At 31.8% G+C, this 18,885-nt stretch overlaps 1 protein-coding gene across 1 annotated transcript in view; it reads left to right on the forward strand.

Annotated features, from left to right (window-relative positions):
* LOC107442420 (uncharacterized) overlaps positions 1-17,930 on the forward strand; it is a 35,809-nt gene extending 17,879 nt beyond the window's left edge. Inside the window, exons 6-16 of the mRNA XM_071185900.1 lie at positions 1,505-1,680; positions 2,089-2,165; positions 3,539-3,616; positions 3,650-3,673; positions 4,743-4,774; positions 10,431-10,518; positions 10,764-10,879; positions 11,209-11,348; positions 14,499-14,593; positions 15,624-15,690; positions 17,857-17,930. Coding sequence (XP_071042001.1) covers positions 1,505-1,680; positions 2,089-2,165; positions 3,539-3,616; positions 3,650-3,673; positions 4,743-4,774; positions 10,431-10,518; positions 10,764-10,879; positions 11,209-11,348; positions 14,499-14,593; positions 15,624-15,626 — 829 coding nt within the window. The 3' untranslated portion in view covers positions 15,627-15,690; positions 17,857-17,930. The remainder of the gene's footprint in view (positions 1-1,504; positions 1,681-2,088; positions 2,166-3,538; positions 3,617-3,649; positions 3,674-4,742; positions 4,775-10,430; positions 10,519-10,763; positions 10,880-11,208; positions 11,349-14,498; positions 14,594-15,623; positions 15,691-17,856) is intronic.
* The last annotated feature ends 955 nt before the right edge of the window (positions 17,931-18,885 follow it).

Consider the following 18,885-nt stretch of genomic DNA (forward strand, 5'->3'; position numbering starts at 1 on the left):
TTGCCTGTTATCTCCAAAAGACCGTCTTAAATAATTCTGAGCTTTCTATATTTTCCTCAGATGCAATGCAAACGATTCCATATTGAAGCAGCTCAAAATATATTTTGAAAAAGAGGAAAACGCTGATATTCTAGGAGAAACTTACTTCCTACCGGAATCACGATATTGGATTTTATAATTGCGTGAATATCAATCGCGATATTAAAGTTTTAAATAACCCAAATACGAATCACTTAGCATAATCACTAAATTGCGTGAATACAAATCGCAATAGTGGATTTTAAAAGCGCGTAAATGTAAATCGTGATATTGGATTTTTAAATAACGTGAATACGAATCGCAGCGCGTAGATTTTAAATCGGGTAAATACGAAAATCAATGCTTGATATCGCGTGAATAAGAATCCAAATGTTAGCAGATTCCGGCGAGGTTCCAAACATTTAAAAAGGCGAAAATCCGCCAAACCAAAAGAATCAAATTTGCGAAAGAATCACGTAAGACGCAATTCTTCACGTAATTAGCAGTAATATTTATGTAAACGTCTCTTTAACTCCCAGTATAATCAATTGATATTTTCCTATTACTGTAACGACCGTTCATTCTTTCGTTAATACAGTTTTACGAGATCATTCTTAATTTATTTTGAAGGTTACATTTCTGATAGTATTCTTCCCAAATATTTTATTGTAAGTTCGCTTCGTAATGAGAACTGTTACGATGAATGAATTAAGAATGACGAATGTAAGGAATCAGTCAATATAAGGTGTATTAAATAGTCAGCAGCTGTGAATTTGTTTATGTATTTGAAGAGCATTTTAGTCCAATCATTTAATGAGTTGTTCATGAACCCACAAATTGTTTCACGGATGTCAGCGGCAACAATTTTTCATTTTTTTTAAAAATAATTTTCAACAAAATGATGACGCATTGAAGGCAAAATACAATAATTTTAATCAAGAATAAAACCACACAAATAATTAATTTTGTAGAATCTATAAAACTGTTTTAATTTTAATGTTTATGTATTTGTGTATCATAAGATTATACTCATTAAATACTTTGCCAGTAGTAAATATTCTGGAATGTTTGTGATGATGTCGTCTTAATTAAACTAATGATTTTTTTCCCTTCAGAATTTGAATGCGTTAATTGTTATTTATCATGTTCTTATGTTTCCTAAATGATTATTTTGGGTTAATAAACTCGATATAGAATAAGAAAGACAATTTTCCATACCGGCAAGTTTTTACTTTTAAGCGAATTAAAATTTTTTTCTCCAAAATTGTAATTTAGTTTTCATGGCGTCATTTTCAGTATCACCCGGAGCATGAAAACGCCCTCCATCGGCACTGATACTTACCTAGTAAAAATCTGACAAAATGACCACCTTTAACAAGAAAAAAAAATAAGGGAAACAAGCTTGGGGAGCATTTCACTTTTAAAGTAAAATATATTTCAATATAATAACCAATCATTTGATCGCTTATTGATTCTTGGCTTGTAGCGTGAAATCCAGCACTGGAATTCAAACTTCCGAGGAAATTGTTTCCATTCCAAGTGAGTCTGCATCCTCGAATATTGAACCATCTTCTACACCCGATTCAACCCCAACAGGCCTCTTTCTGCATCTAGAAGATGGGGAAGATACGGATGACGAACTTCGTCAATTTCGTTCTAAAAGTTAGTAATTTTCATATTCAATTTCCTTTATTTTTAAAGTGATTATGCCAATTTTTTTTTACAATTTTTATCACTGAAAAGAGTTACTGTTTATTTATTTTGCTAAAATAAACCGTCAACTAAAGTTCGGTATTCAAACAATTTTGAATCCAAGTCTTCGCACCCACATTGCTTAAGAGTTAATATAAAGATTTCTTAATCGTATATAGTAGCCAGAGAGAAACATAAGAAAAGAAAGGGAAAAGTATATATATTTATATATATGTATGTATGTGCATGTGTGTGTGCGAGCGTGTGTATCAAAATCCCTTATGTTTACTTATACCTTTTGTATGCGGAACTCCTAATTTTTAAAAATATTTTTTTTTCATACTAAATAACGTAATTTCTAATTTTTCTTTCCCATAGAATTAAAGAATGTGCTTCATCGAATGGCAAATTCAGCATTGTTGAGTGGAAGTCATCGATACCACCCCTACCTCACTGTAAGTAGATTTCCTATCATTTATTATTCAATTGTATATATTTAAAAAAAAATGACTGTAGTTGGTTAGAGTAAGGAAGGGTATAAGAGAGCTATTGAGCAATTGCCCTGTTATTTNCGATACAACCCTTATCTCACTATAAGTAGATTTCTTATCATTTAGTACTCAATTATATATATTTAAAAAAAAAATTGACTGTAGTTGGTTAGAGTAAGGAAGGGTATAAGAGAGCTATTGCCGTGTTATTTCTGACGTAGCTTTTCGAGTCGTATGATACCAAACAAGAGTCAAAAGAACTAACAATTCATCAGCTACAAGCTTTTTTTTTTAATTTTTTTTAATTTTTCATATGCAAAATTATTTGATAAAATGCAATGCTTTGTATTAAAAAATAACTATTATAACTTTTAAATTATTTATCTTATAGATTTAACTGGGTTTAATTTCCTTCAGTTCAGCGCAAAAAAATAATAAATGAATTAACAAAACAATGTTAACGAATTTCTTATTTTCTAATAATTAGTAGATATCAGATGCGTGTACAATGTTATATGCGTAAATAAAAAAAATAACCATGCTCAAAAAAGTGACGATTTATTTTTTATATTATAACCTTCGAGTATTATAAGTAGAATAAAATATTGTTTTCTATGAACTTTAACAACACTGATTTCAACAGAAATGAAATGTTTATTCGCTGTAAAGAGCTGCATAATCATTTCTTCAGATATTTTAGCGATAAATAACTACGTCTGAAGTTTTAAAATCTTTCTTTCATTTTGCACACACTCTCAAAACCGTACGTTTATTTCACAAAATTTTTACTAATAATTTACATACGATATACGTGATATCAAAACTAAAATAGCGGACAGCACTTTTCCATTTAGCACATGTGACCAATAAGGGATCGTTTTTTGATTGCCTTTTGGGTCAATTTAAATGTTTAATAACTAAATAAATTAACACTTACCGAAAAATCAGAATTTCAGTTTCAGGAGAGAATTTCCAATGTGTTAGGTATGAAAATAAAAAATACTGCAATTGTGAGTTTACGACTACTAATTTTCAACTCCGTAGCACCCTGTAATTTTGAACCAATCCACAAGACTCCCGCATCATTACCCCCACAGGTGTGATTTGTTTTGGGTACTTTACGACTCAATTGACTTAACATGCATCAGTTACCATTTAGTACACGGGGAAGTTCCAACCTCCGGGGATTAATCCCACGACTTCTTGAATATGGGCCCACTGCAAAAGTTTAATAGTGTATGGAATATTAATTTTACAGAGTCAAGATCTTTTGAATTTAAAAGCATTCCAAACTTGGGATTTGATTTTGTAATTTTTCATAAATACTCTGATTGCAGGGAGAACACAACTCTCTAGATGAAGTAGCCACTGGCTTTTCTGATGTGATGAACTTCTATGATGAAGTTGAAGAGGAAGAAGAGGAAGTTGAAGAGGAAGAAGAGGAAGTTGAAGAGGAAGATTCTGATTCTGAAGTATACATTCTTTGTTTACTTATTCAACCTTAAATATTTAACTAATTTAAACAAAATAGGAAGCTAATTTGAACAAAATAGGTTAAAATATGTTAATAGTTAGTTTTAATAAAATGCAGATTTATAATTATGTTACAGATAAAAAATTTATTTTAACCAGCCCCAAAGAACATTAGATGGTATGTGTAAACCTAAATAAATACTGTGACAAGCACATAAATTACAGTATTAAATTAAGATCAAAACCAAAACAACCAACATTTACGTTATTTAAAATATTGTCTGCGCTTATTTGAAGTCACCCCCTATTAAAAATGAGTCGTAAAACGTGAAGGTCCGATCATTGAATCAAAAGTTATTCAGGATGGTTCATTTCTACGTGAAATAAATTAAAGAAATTAATTAGAAAAAAGAAAAATTAAAAATAAATGTTGGTAAAGAAGCTCACAAAATATCAAATATGATCAAGAAACCAACTATGCTGCACGGAGTCCCAGAAAACTATGAAATTCCTTTGGTTGTTCGGTATGTTGAGCAAACAAGATAATCTAGTTAAATTTTACTTCTGTTGCAACCTGTGTTGCATACTGTGCTGTCTTATTGATCAAGAAAACCGATGCTGTAATTCCACTGGCAAAGGCTTGAGGGTTGCATTCTTTCTGTGAGATATTATAATGTGTCTCATCATAATATTTAGGTTTACGAGATAAATACAAAATTAAGTGTACTTTTCTGAGTTTTTCAGAAAATAAAAGTCTAATTATTGACATTGTTTGCTAAAAACCTTTCTGACTCTCGGTTCGTTTTACCTTAAATTTTAAAAATTGCATATTATATATTAAGCACTTTTGCAACTATTATGGCTATATATTTTGCATTTTCTACTTGCCAATCAGTGATCTGATATGACTGTCACCAAAATGTTTCCTTGCTTTCGATAAAAAAGAAAAATCAAACTAAAGCAAACTTTTTTCTGTTATTTAATTACAATCCTATAATTTTTACATGCTAATTTCAGCTAATTAGATAAATAACCTCAATATGTTAATCAATGTTCATTCAATTGCAGAATGATGATGATGAGAATGCTGTGCCAGCAATGTGAGTATTAATGTTCTTTTCTTCAGTTTTGTTTATCTATATAACCAATTAATGTAATTTGCTAGATTAATATTCATATAGTTTATAAATCAAGCAATTAAATAAAATAGCCATTGCATTTGTACGATACTAATAACTTTTTCTCCATTCAACATTCTGACTTTTATTTACTTTTCAATATTTAAACCATGTTAAGCAAATTATTTCTCAATTAAGTAATTATGTTCACATTTTTAGTGATTTTGATGTTGACATCAATTGTTTCAATTCATACACAGTAAAAACCTTTAGTGTATCTCAACACTTAAAAAAATTGATGATTATTTTAGATTAAATTAGAGTAGAACCAAGGATATTGAAACACCTGTTTTACCCAATTTGGAGCTAAGTAGCTTCCGAGACTGTTTTTTTTATGTAGCAAGAATTGAATTGNTAGTGTATCTCAACACTTAAAAAAATTGATTATTATTTTAGATTAAATTAGAGTAGAACCAAGGATATTGAAACACCTGTTTTACCCAATTTGGAGCTAAGTAGCTTCCGAGAATTGAATTGAATTGAATGTAGGCACAGAATCTAAAAAAGGACATGTTGCGCCGAACAATACCGTAAAACAGTTCAAAAGGCAAAGTGCATGCTAAGATTCACTTGTCCTGAACAGATAAAGTATTATACGTAGATGAATTGAATCAGATAAAGGGAATGAATAAAATCAGACAAAAAGAATAAGTACATATAGAAAGCTGGAATTAAAATGGTATGAAGTTGATAAGATGTTTGCAAAATTGTATAAAAGTGTAAACATTTATATATAATTAAAAACACCAACAGTAAGTTAAGATACACATGAGAATCAGTAAAGTTATTTTTACTGTAAAATATAAAGTGAGGATCATTAATTTACGACCCTGCCTACACTAATTCTGAAAATAAAATAAGTACGTAAATCTAACATGCATTCGGTGAAAATATTAAAAAGAATTATAAATATTAAAAGAATATAACTTAACAGAACAAAAACAGATAGAAAATATGCATTATAAAATCATTAAGTTCACAAATATTTAATAATCGAAATATTATTATCCTTATTACTCAACTAAATACATACACACATATTTTAACGGCAAACTTTTGTTTTTATGTAATGAATTGCAGCGGAGAAAACATCTACAAAAGTTCCGCCATCTTATTCTAGATTAACAAACAACTGACGACGTTTAAAAAAGTGCCAATATTGGTGTTTTCGGAAATGAAAATAATTCTTGTATGGTGTAATAGTGCAGGAGTTTAATGTCAGTCCATTTAAAGTGTTTGGATATAAATTACACTGTTTAAATTGTATATGAATGCTTGATTTGATATTTGCCTGAAATAAAATGCTCCTTCACATAATTTGTTTTGGGTTATTAAAGATCTTATTAGGCGGGATATTACAACAGTTTTTTACAGTGTATCAGATTTCCTGCATCATTGTATTAATTTGCAAATTCCAAATTAAGAAAAAAAAATTTCTTTGTGACAGGAGGAGATCGCCTATAATCATCAGGCTGGAAGCCGTGAGAGAAGTAAGTTTCTTTAATGCACTAGTTGCCCTAATGTAAAGTGGACAAGTGTCGTGGGGATAATTGTGATACAATTCATATCGGAATCAATTCATATTGGAATTCTCCACGGTCTCAGATTAATCAGTTTACAATTGAAAACAGTTGAAATAATGGGAAGGCTTAAAAGAGACTCCAATGAATACGTTTCTCAAAGGAGTGGAAAAATGGAATTGCGGAAAAGCAAACTTTTAAACTGACCTCGCATTTTTATCACTTCTTACAGGAAAAAAGCTTGTAGAACTGTTTCATCGTAATGTTTGATTTCAGTGGGTTTGCTTCAACGCAACCAAATTTATTTCCCTAAGTTAATTAAAAAAAGATAATGAAAATGAATAGAAAGTTTCATTTGTAATAATTTTCTCAGTTCCAATATATTCACCAATGAATTCCTTTGAATATTTAGGTATATAATATGTTTAGGTAAACTCATGCAAGAAGTTTAAATTTACTCTTTTTCTGCAACGGTTTTTCGTAATTTAAGTTCGTAAAAAGTTGTGTTAGAAATTTTTTTTAACAATTAGCCCATTACAGAGTCCAGTGTCTGCTGCTCTTACACAAAAAGAATATCCGCAGACGTGAGTTCCCTAATTTTTCCAATTTATCAGTATCCTGCAACAACAACGACTTGCTCGTCTACTGCCAACATTTGGAAAATCTTCACAGTGATTTCATTGAAAGATTCCAGGACATTTTGAAATTGGAAATACCTGACTGGGTGTTAGATCCTTTTTAAAATGTCAACATAGCAATATCACCCCAGTTGAAAGAAGAACTTATAGAACTGACAGCGAGCGAGGAAATAAAAATCAAATACAAAAATGGCTACCAACAATTTTAGCTACATAAGTCAATTCCACAGTTGTACCCTTGATTGTGGTCTATCGTTGAACGGTTTTTTAAAGCATTCCCATTGTCATATTTGGGTGAACGTGGATTTAGCGCTGTGACAACGCTGCTTACTAAAAAGAGAAATCATTTGCAAGTTACCAACCGCGGCGACTTGCGACTGTTTTTGGGTAAAATCGAACCTGATATGAACAAACTTATTAAATATCATCAAATTCTTCCATCTCATTAGATTAGTATAAAAACGAAAACTTATTACATATTTATATTGTTTCTTTTAATTTGATTAAAATATATTATTAATATTATAAAGTTGGGCTTTATTTGCTCTGGTAAAAATTTCTAGTTTAGAATATAAGTTTAAACATCAGAACCGACTAATAATATTACTAAATTAATTAAAGTAATGAAATTGTGGTTTTTAAGTTTTAGGGGTGTATAAAAAATGGGGGGCGCTGAAAACTTTCGAATGACTTTTGATCCAATGATCGGATCTTCCCATTTTGAGACTCTCGTTCGAAGGGTTGACCTCATATATGCTAATTAATAAGTACAAACTATATTTTAAGTTGGAAAATCAGACGAAAAAACAAACTTCTTCTGAATATACATAATTTTTTTGTTGGCCAAGTCGGATATCTAAACACCAAAATATAAAGGGTAGCCGCAATCTGAGAAATAAGGTCCCAATAGTTTTGTCAGGAGTGCTGTCCAAAGTTTGCACCCCTAAATCTTAATTTTACTTTTTGCGTATTTCACCATGTCTCCAGAACTTTTGAATCGAAATGTCTGCACACAATTATAAAATTGATATACCCAATGATAATTCCACAAAAAAGTAACTTAAAAAAATATTTATTATTTCTTAATTTAATATTAGTCGGAAAAAATAATAAATTTTTTTTTTAAATTAACATTAACTTGAATCGTAAGGTGTTTTACATCATTTAAAATTAAGGTGTTTTACACCATAAAAGTGCTTTACACATATACAGGGCTGATTGTGCTCCGGAAAAAATACGGATTTCCGGAATTTTTGCTAACAGTGATCCGGAAGTTTCCGGAGATTAGAGGTCCAGACGTTTCAGAAAATCATTGATCACAGAAGTTTCCGGAAATCAAATTTTCAAAGGTGGAAGTTAAAAACATAGTTTATTTTATTTGTTTGTAAGGGAGAGCCAGAGAGATANAGGTGTTTTACATCATTTAAAATTAAGGTGTTTTGCACCATAAAAGTGCTTTACACATATATGAATATATTTCAAATATCCAAATCAGTCGGGAAAAATTATGTTTTTTCAGAGAAAGTATGTTTTTGTGCCTAATTTTGCAACTTAAAATATACGACCCAATATTGGGTTTTCGAGTACTATCTACTATTGCTCAACTCCGTAGCCTTGTAATTTTGAACCAATCCAGAAAACAAGGAAACTCCTGTATCGATATTGATTTGTTAAGGGAACATGGAGGACTTTGTGACTCGACAGATTTAACGTGCGTCAGTCACCATTTACTACACTGGGAGTCTTCGGCCGGCGGGTATCGAACCCACGAACTCTTGGACATGGGCCCAATGCCCTACAAACCAGGCTATACCGTCCCTCATTAGCATATTTGTAGCCATTTTATTGAGTCCTAGAACGTCAAAATCCGATCAAAGTTATTCAGGGTGGTCCATTTTAGTTTTTGGCTTACTGTGCACGCTTATATAATGTGTCCTATGATAAGATGATGATTGGAATTCATACTCTTATCGTATATTTTGATAATTGTGATTACCTGTAATCATACATTTCGTTTATTTGTAATTAGAATGGCATGTTCAATTTCCCATTTTAATTCATTGTAATCTTGATTATTTGATTCTTTTTGGTGATTGCAAATAATCACGACCCTATGTTATCAGCGATTTTGTTACTTGTAATCGTAATTCTCTATCAATGTGATTACAGGAGGCAAGCAACAGCAATATCTTTTAAAATTTCAAAATTAACTGCGACTTTAATGGGGGTCGCGCCATTTTTACTCTCACCCTCTGTCGGGATAACATACATCGCATGCAATTCGTAACAAATAAATAGTAGAAGAAGAATTAGGTGAACGTCGTCGGAACAGCAAGCTCAATCTGTAGCTGACACAATTCACCGCGAGCACAACTTTTTTTTTTGTTTTTGTTACTGAAATGCATAGATTGTGGAAGACAACACACTAGTGTTGTTTACGAAAAGAAACTTATAAAAGAGGAGCATGATAATTTCGGGATGTATATTGGTTTTCAAATATCATTTAATTAGCATTTATCTTTTCCAAGCAAAATATTTGTATGAGTCGTACATATTAGTCGCAAGAAAATATTTTAGATAGTTCAAGTTTTATTTTGTAAGCTTAATCTGTACTTTAAAACGTATTACTAGTAATTGTTTATTTTTTATTTAATTTAATTTCTGTTTTTGCTGCGGTATTTATTTTTCGATTTTAAAGAAGGAAGTAACTAAATTTAGCTACTACATACGAAGACTTTTACAACAGACATTAGGGAGGAGACAATTTTCTCTACTTTTGGCCTGTCATTTACCCAGTCAGGGTTGCCCACCCCTTGGATGATTTTTTTGAAATCTCGCCAAGGGAGCGATTATTACTTGAATTAAAATTGCTTTTTTATTATTCAAATTCATTAAAATATTTTTAATAAATTAAAAAAAACAATAACTTACCTTTACTCTGATGAACCAGATCTACCACAAACCTAATTTGGCGAGATTTCGAAAAGGATTCTAAGATTTACCCAGCAATTAGGCAGTAGCTATTAATGTAAATTATCCAAATTAAATCTAGCATGCGTTTCGTACTATTTAAAAATATAAAATATAATAAAGTTTAGTGGTGTTAAAATGTAGTTTGAGTTTTATACAATTCATTCTTTACCTTTGCCCAAAAGGAGAAAAAACACATGCTTTATGCTAAGCCAAAGTAAAAAAAATCAGGTAAAAAGGTTCACCTTGTAGAAAAAAGGCTTACTGTTCTCAAATTTAACAATTTATCTTTTTGTGCATTTTATAGCATCTTCAATCTACTTGTATTAGATGTAATAGTAAATGAATGTCTCCTTCATTTGATCATAATTACAACTTAAATATGAGCAAATGGTACGCAATAATTTTTTTTTATTTAATGTCATCTTTCATTGAGACCTTCTTTTACAGCTCTTGTAAAAGACATAGCAACCGCTATGCAATAATTGAAAGACGAAGAGGCCACTATGAGGTGGAAATTGAAGAGGATTCTCCACAAGTAGGAGCATTTTAAAATACTATGATCAATTATTTTTTATTTAATTAATTTTTAATATATATTCATTACCTACGACGGACAGGGTGATTGTGTTTAATTCATACAGTAAGATGATTTAAGCAAAAATTTCAAACACAGTCATGTAAAATGTTTATCTTGCTTTGGAATTAAGTTATGACTTATATTCTTGCTCTTTTTGTTCCGTAAATTTAAAATTTTTTAACCAAAAGATTTTTTTTTCTTAGGATGCTGCTTTCTGGGAGACAATAAGAACTATGACCGATAGCCATGAGAAAGAGGTTAAAGAACTTACAGATAAAATTAAGTCTTATGAAAGAATTTTACAAACAAAAAGAAGCAGGTAAGAAAATTAGTAATAATAAGACTAAAACGTTGGAAAGTATGATACGTTTAAAAATAAATATTGCTTGTTGTTCATATTATATATTCTAACCAATCTGTAGTTAAAGTTGGAAAGAGGAAAGAATAAAATCACCAAAAACTATTCGGGAAACTGAATTACGTTTCGTTGCCGTTCTGAATCGCCATTAAGATTCATCCTTAAATAAAATTATTGATCACACCTACCCTATTCAGTTTATTTGTAACATTTTACTTTTAAAACGAAACGTATTTCAATTTAATAACCAATACTGTTATATAATTCAAATATTATCGATTGGTTTGTAGCTTGAAATGCCATGCAGCGACTCAAACAGATGAAGAGCTGAGAACACCAGAAGCTGAAAGGTCTTCCTCACCCAGTCCAATGGACGGTGCTTTTGATGATGATGCAGATCACGAGGAACCTCGCGAGTTGCCTTCGCACAGTTAGTAATTTTTTCATTCTATTTTCTTTATTTTTATAGCAAATTATAGTAATTTATTTTTAACATTGAAAAAAATTACTCTTTATTTAGTTAAGATAAATCAGAAACTGAAGTTCTGTTTTTTAAGGATTTCGACATCCAGTTCTACTCATGAGCATTTTTAAGAGATAATATGAAGAGATAATCTGCTTTCTTTTACCTCAAACTCATTTTTATTATTTTGATTATTCTTTATTTTGAAATATCACATTTACCATCGTAAAGGAATACGTCCCGGAAGGGAACTTTTACGAACCAATCAACGAAATCAAACGTGCTGTAAAAACGCGCAATAAAATATCTCTATATTCACGCTTCTAACCTCGATTTGCTCTTTTATTTTCGTATTTTGCAATCTGATAAAACTTTTTAATGAAAATGTTTTAAACCTTTCTTTAAAGATTCTGGAACGCGTAAGTTCATTTGAATTCACTTCTCGCTTTAAAGATTAATTTTATTCTTTATTTTTCTTACGTTTTATTTTCTATTTTCTGAATTATATCTTTTAATTCATATATTTTTTGCTTCATATTTTCTGTTTCGTTTCAATTTTAAGGGGTGCTCTTCACACTGCTGCATTGATATATATGGCTACACTATTAGAAAATACTCTTTTTTGCGGATATTATCGTGTTGTAGCTGATGATGAGATTTTATCTTTTCATTATTTTGTTTTGTTTTTTAAATTTTTTTAATTTTTTTTTTAAATATGTTTAAAAACATCGTATTTTAATATTTTTTCTTCTCTTTTTGTTAATCTTATATTATTTTCCATGTTTTCTCTATTTTTTTCAAACTTATTTTATGACTTCTGTATGCTTGCAACGTATGCGCAGTAAATAAAGCCTATTATTATTTTTTTTTTAAATTTTCTTTTTCATTTTTCTTCGTTTTTCTCTGTTTTTTAAAATTGAATTCATGAATCGAGAATCATGCAAAATATCGAGAGCAAAAATATTTGGTAGGCCAAGTAAAACCAAGTAAAAATTTAAAAAAAAAAAAAAGAAAGAAAAAGAGATATACAAGTTTCAATTTAAATATTTAGTGAGATGAATGAAATAGCGATTTCATTTTTAAAAGTTCTCTATTTTGCGGTTCGAAGTGAGATGTGTTTATTTTAAGAAACGAGGCTAAATGCTTGTTTGTTAGTCTACTTCTGAAATTATTTTTTCTACGGTTCATAGTTGAAAACACTTGTTCACATACATAAGATTAAGCAAACATAGCACTGATTTTCTGGGCATGAAATATTAGATTTTGGAAACTAGCTTTTGGTAATGATTTGTAAAACTCAAACTTTGGCATATTTAGAGACAACTGCTTCAGATGATTGTTAGATTGTCCGCTCGTTGGAGCGTAAAATGAGCAGTCTGCCACATGCGAAGTATAATTCACCTATATTAGATTCCATAAGTCAGCTCCTCAAAAAAGACAAATCTGGAGCAATCTACGGCAATTCTATGAAGAACTTCTGCTTTCATTTTACCAATTAAAGCTGTCTGTGCTAACTATTTCCATCAATTTACGGTTTTAGAATAAAAATAGATAAAGTAAAAAGGTCATCAGTACTGTGTTAAAAAAAAAAGAGCAGAAATAGTTTTAAACAAAGTCGACAAGAAAATGGATGTATATTGTTTATATATGCCACGGATCGGCTAGTTAAACTTCTATCCGCGGGCCAGATAAAACCTTCCGGCGGGCCACAGTTGGCCTGCGGGCGCCGTAGTTTGACCATCCCTGCCCCTGCTCTATAACAAAAAAATTGACGCACCAGGAAGCAATCATCCAATTGCTTTGAAATTTCGTATGCATGAAAGTTTTGAACAGATATGACTGGAATGATGCCGACTGGTTACGTATAGTCTTTAGCGACGAATCCCGCTTCCAACTGTGTCCTGACGATCATCGAAGACGTGTTTGGAGACGCACAGGGCAGAGGAGGGATCCTGCCTTCACTATTGCATGCCACACCGGCCCTCAACAAGGCATTATGGTCTGGGGTGCCATTTCCTTTGACAGCCGGACCCCTTTGGTCGTCATTAGAGTTACACTTACAGCACAGCGGTACGTCGGCGATATCCTAAGATCTGTTTTGCTACCGTTTATTTTGCAGCACCCTGGGCTGGTTTTTCAGCAGGACAATGCCAGACCACATACGGCACGTGTTGCTATGAACTGTCTGCAGGTTTGTCAAACTCTTCCTTGGCCTGCCAGATCATCACATCTCTCTCCCATCAAGTATGTCTGGGGTATGATAGGAAGGCGATTGCATCTGGCACGGAATGTTGATGACCTCGTTCGACAATTGGATCGAATTTGACAGGAAATACCGCAAGAGTTTGAACTTGTTTCCGTTCGTGTATTAATCGTTTAACATTGTAATACAATACGTTAAAAATAAATACAAATAGGAAGCATATAAAAAGTCTCCTGAATAAAAACCCATTACATGCATGTTTGAATATAAAAGTATTGCCGGTAAACTCGTGCCGCACATGTAATTATTAAAAAACTACAGTGTGTCTATTAATTTGACCTAGTTATAATAATATATTAATATAATACCTTATGTAAAAAATATTCTAATTTATACAATAGATCGTCAAATTTATCCAATCCTCGAATTTATATGATATATCGTCGAATTTAACCAACAAAAGAAATAACACTTCAGCAGTTATAAGTTTTTTGTCCCCCTAAATAAAATTATTTGATAAAATCCAATGTTTCGTATTGAAAAAAATCAAATAACTTCTGAATTATTCATCTTATTTATTAAATGGATTGATTTAATTTCATTCAGTTCAGAGTAAGAAAATGATAACAAATGAAATAATAAAATAAATAGTGATGAATGAAATAATATAACATAATTAACGATGTTTTTCTTGTTTTTTAGTAGCTACCTGATATATATCTGATGTCTATGCAATGTTAGATACGTAACAATAAAATCCAAATTTTTCTTTAAGCTGAAAAATGTTTGTTTTTTTCTTAATTTTCTTTCTTTTCTTTTCTTTCTGATAAAAAAAATATTTTTTTTTACATGAAACTTTCTTTTTATAAGATAAATAGTCTCAATTAGTTAATGAATGTTCATTTTCGTTGCAGCAACCACCATCGCCGCAACCTCAAGTGCAAAAAACTCAATTGCACGAACCTATATTGCTGCAACCTCTACTGCAGCAGGTTCCGAATCCTGTAGGGTAAGTCAAAGCGTCTTTTTATCTATAAATGCTATTATCATATGTTAAACTAATATTTATGGGTCTTATATATTAAGCAACAGTGTAAAATCTTCATTTTAATTATGACACTTCTCACATTTTCCCTACTCTACCATAAATTTGTCAACCTTTTTCTAGAATGGGTAAATTTTTTATGCAAGTCAATATCTTGAGTCCCATAACATAGTACAGTCAAACCCCGCTATTGTGAATCTTCAATGGACCGAAATTTCAGTTCACTATAACCGGAACTTCACTGTAACCATTCCGCAACCGATTTCTACTAATGGTTCCAAACGCCTCCCTTTCATTACACATTATTTAAATAAATGACCCATGGAATGAAATGCAAAAATGACTGAAAAATAATACGTAGTAACAAATATGTGTTCACTTTTATTTTTTATGACCCTTCGTCTTACTTACAAATTTTTTTAAAATTAAATTTTTGCTGATAAGCAATCTTCAACCCCGACTCTCTGATAATTTTTCCTGAACCCCTATTCGGCTTCTTAAACCTGTCTAACCAGCCATTTGAGCACATAAAAGTAATCTCAAAGTCTTTTAGCAAATTCATCCGATTTGACTTGAAGCATTTGTCCAGATACTGGAAGAGGGCGGCTTCATTGAATGCTGAACCCATTCAATAATGAAGCAAACAAGAAAAACTTATGCTTATTGCTACATTCCATGCTATAGATGGTTTTAAAAATCTGTATATGTCTTTGCTTTGAAGTAGAAATTTCAAAAATATTACAAAAATTAAAGAAAATAAGACAGAAAAAAGTTCATACTATCCAACTTCCCTACTGCCTTAGGTTCACTATATCCACAAAGAATAACAACATTATACATGTGTAGCAAGGCAGGGGAGCCAGCATTTCGTTCACTATATCCGGGAGTTCACAATAAACCGTGTGCATTGTAGCGTTGTTTGACTGTATAAATAAAAAAAATAAAAATTGATTGAAATTTTTACTTATATTTTGTTTCTTTATCTTTGATACAGTGATTACCGGTCTCCGCATATCGTTCGCCTAAGACCAGCAGATGTTCCACCTGTTGCGGTTCCACCAGTAAGTTATGTTTCATTATTATAAATTTTTACTGCATAACAAGTATTCATTCAGAAGAGATTGTAATTTCAGTTAAAAGCAAAACATTCTTATTTTCTAATTTAAAAAGTTAGCTTTTTGAAATGAGTAATGAAACGTTTTATTTGAGTTTTAAGCCATTCTCCATTTCTGTTACTGTTTCCAACCTTTTAGCAGATTTCTTGATTATCCCGAGTAGCAAGTATATATTACAAATATTTATTATCCCGGCCAGGGGTCGAAAAACCGCCCGTCCTCGGCGGTCAAAAATTTCCCGCGGACAACGAATTTCTCGAATCAGACGTTCGCGCGGGCGGCCATTTTCCCGTTAATGGTTGTGATACACTTTAAATTTTTGTTATCTTACAAGAGTCTAGCGCCTCACTTCTAAAATGACCCTCTAATCTAGAAATCCCGTACAGCGCATGGTGGATAGATGTTTTTTCGGTCTGTGAGTACTGCAGCAGTTGAGAGGGACTTTTCAGCAAAGAACTTACAAAAAAACACATTAAGCAAGCATTCAACGCGATTATGAACATCTACCGAAATGGAAATCCTCTTTCCGATTTCTGTGCAGAAACCTCTGTAAATCATTAGCTTGATTGTGGAACTGGCAAACACTGGCAAACGTCATATTTGATTCATTTAAAAAACGCAGTACCCCCGAATAAATTGGCATTCTAGATAACTTGACCTTTGTCATTTAAATTCTTTCATCAAAGAAATAAATTATTTTATGATAGAAATACTAGGTTTTACTATTAGTTTTCTTTTATTACTGTATAATGTAATCCTAGTAGCTACTAATTCATTGTGTAATCTATATAAATGTTTGTAATAAATAAGAAAAAATAATATTTTTGTTTATTTAGAAGCTACGGGTGGGTTAGTTTCAGAGGAGGACGGGTACATTGTTGGACAAGCCGTCCTCGGGGACGGGTAAAATTTCTGAGTTTTTTCGAACCCTGATCCCGACTATACTCTGGCATAGCAGATTTCGTCAATACGTTTTGTTTTATCACGTTCATATTCGGCCCGAAGCAAAGCGAAAAATAATAACAATCTGCAGCGATTGGAAGTTAGCCAACATTTTGTTCGGGACTGTTTGTGAGACTGCAGACGTGTTTTGTGACATTGTGTATGACATATGATGATTGACGAATTAACATAGAAAAAAGAATTTAAAAAAATGGCCTTCACGAGAGAAAGTAAAAGTAATGCAGATGATTTTTAGGATGATGAAGATGTGAATATATGCAAAGACTAATATTTAACTTTCTTCATTTGCCCGAGATAATTTGGGATAGTAAACTGATAGTAAATTAAATATTTTTACACATTAAAAAATTAAAATGTCAACTTAGAACTTGTGTATTATATTTCGTTTTAGTTCTTTGCAATTATTAATGAAATTTTTAAAAAAATATATCGATTTCTTTGCATTTTTTTTTAAAAAAATTGGTAAGGGAAGCTGTTAAATTGTATGTATGTATATATATATATATATGTGTGGAACTGGCTAACGTCATATTTGATTCATTTAAAAAACGCAGTACCCTCGGATAAATTGGATATATATATATATTTGTGTATATATATATATATGTATGTGTACATGGGACAACTGAACATGCTTAAAATAGTAATGCTTTCGAATACAGCAGTTACCAACGTGGAACCTCAAAGTGGTGAGACACGGGCTGACCGTAGGCGGCTACTGAAGCATAAACATGTCTTATCATTGAAACGCGTCAATGGTTAAGCATCATGTGGATAACAAATCAGAGTTTCTTTGTTTTCTCAACAACCTTTGTTTAAAACTAAATAGGATTGTTAACAGTAAAAAATTTGTGTGAAGGAAAGTGTTCTTAGAAAAAAGTTCCACGGTTGCTAGCAATTAGTCATTTTTTATTTTGAAAAAACAATTAGAATTTTTGTATGAAGCTATTCAATGTGTTGCGTCACTTTCCTGCTGCCAACGTTATTTCATATATAACAAAATTGCTTGATAACCCCATTTTAACTTATTTAATGGATATGTTGATTAACTTGTTTTCTCTTTATTGATTCAATTTTCTTTTCTGGAGCGGCAATTCTAATCATGAAATACTTGTTTTCCTGCTTTTAAATGAATGTATTGTTTTATAGAGACGTTCGACTAGAATTGCCCAAGTAGTTCAACGGTATGTTCCCGAAACAAGGTCACTGGATCTACTGAGAGAAAGGTACAACTTAATTTTTTTTTAAAATATGGAATGTACGTTAGTTACCAATTCAAAAATTTTCAGTGCGTAAATTTTAAAAAAAATCTAGTTATGTTAACAAAAATGATTTACTTTTCAGAAGACGAGCTGAATCCGAACACACCAGGAAAATGATGTATCGCTAAATAGTTAGCTTTTATTCTTTATCGTAAAATAGTTAAGATTGGCCGACCGCCCTGTGTAGGGGGCAGGGAACTGTCCTTGCATCAGAAAGGTTCTGGGTTCGAATCCCGGACAAGGCATGGATGTTTCTTTCTATCTATCTGTGTTCTATGTCGTTTCTCCTTTATGTGAGAATGTGACTCGTCCTATAAACGGGTTGTGGTAGTGCTGCGTGGGCGACGCTGCTCCACCGCCGTGGCTTCGCCACAGGTGCCCACTGGGTAACGAAAAGAGAGTTAGCAGTTCTGGCACTTTCTGTGGCCAATAGACAATAAGTGCCCACCATTAAATAAATAAAAAATTTTAAAAATATATTTATGATCGTATTTATTGTATTGTGAGTAATATATATGTAATATTTTTACTGAAAATTGCTCGTTAGGATGAAATAAGTGCTGTTTTTTTTTTAAATCGCTAACATCACGTTAAACCTTCTGCGTAGTTCCCAAACTAAGAAACTTTTCTCCCCACAGCAGTAATAAATAATATACCAGCAATCAAATGAGTATAGCACGAAAGAATAACGATTATGACAGAATTTCACCCATCAGCGGGGGGGGGGAGTAAGAATGTAATTCATGGTCACTACGTCACTCATTCTTTTACTAAAAGTCTGCTTACGTGTTCGATTGATTAAGTTTGTCAACTATAGCAATTGATTAAGAATCGCAACGTTTAGATTGATAACACGTTGAATGCCATGGGGCTCACCGGTGACTGACACCGAGTTTGTTCGTAGCGCCACGGGGTC

The sequence above is a fragment of the Parasteatoda tepidariorum genome, chromosome 9 (genome assembly GCF_043381705.1).
Source record: "Parasteatoda tepidariorum isolate YZ-2023 chromosome 9, CAS_Ptep_4.0, whole genome shotgun sequence".
NCBI classification, from domain to species: Eukaryota; Metazoa; Arthropoda; class Arachnida; order Araneae; family Theridiidae; genus Parasteatoda; species Parasteatoda tepidariorum.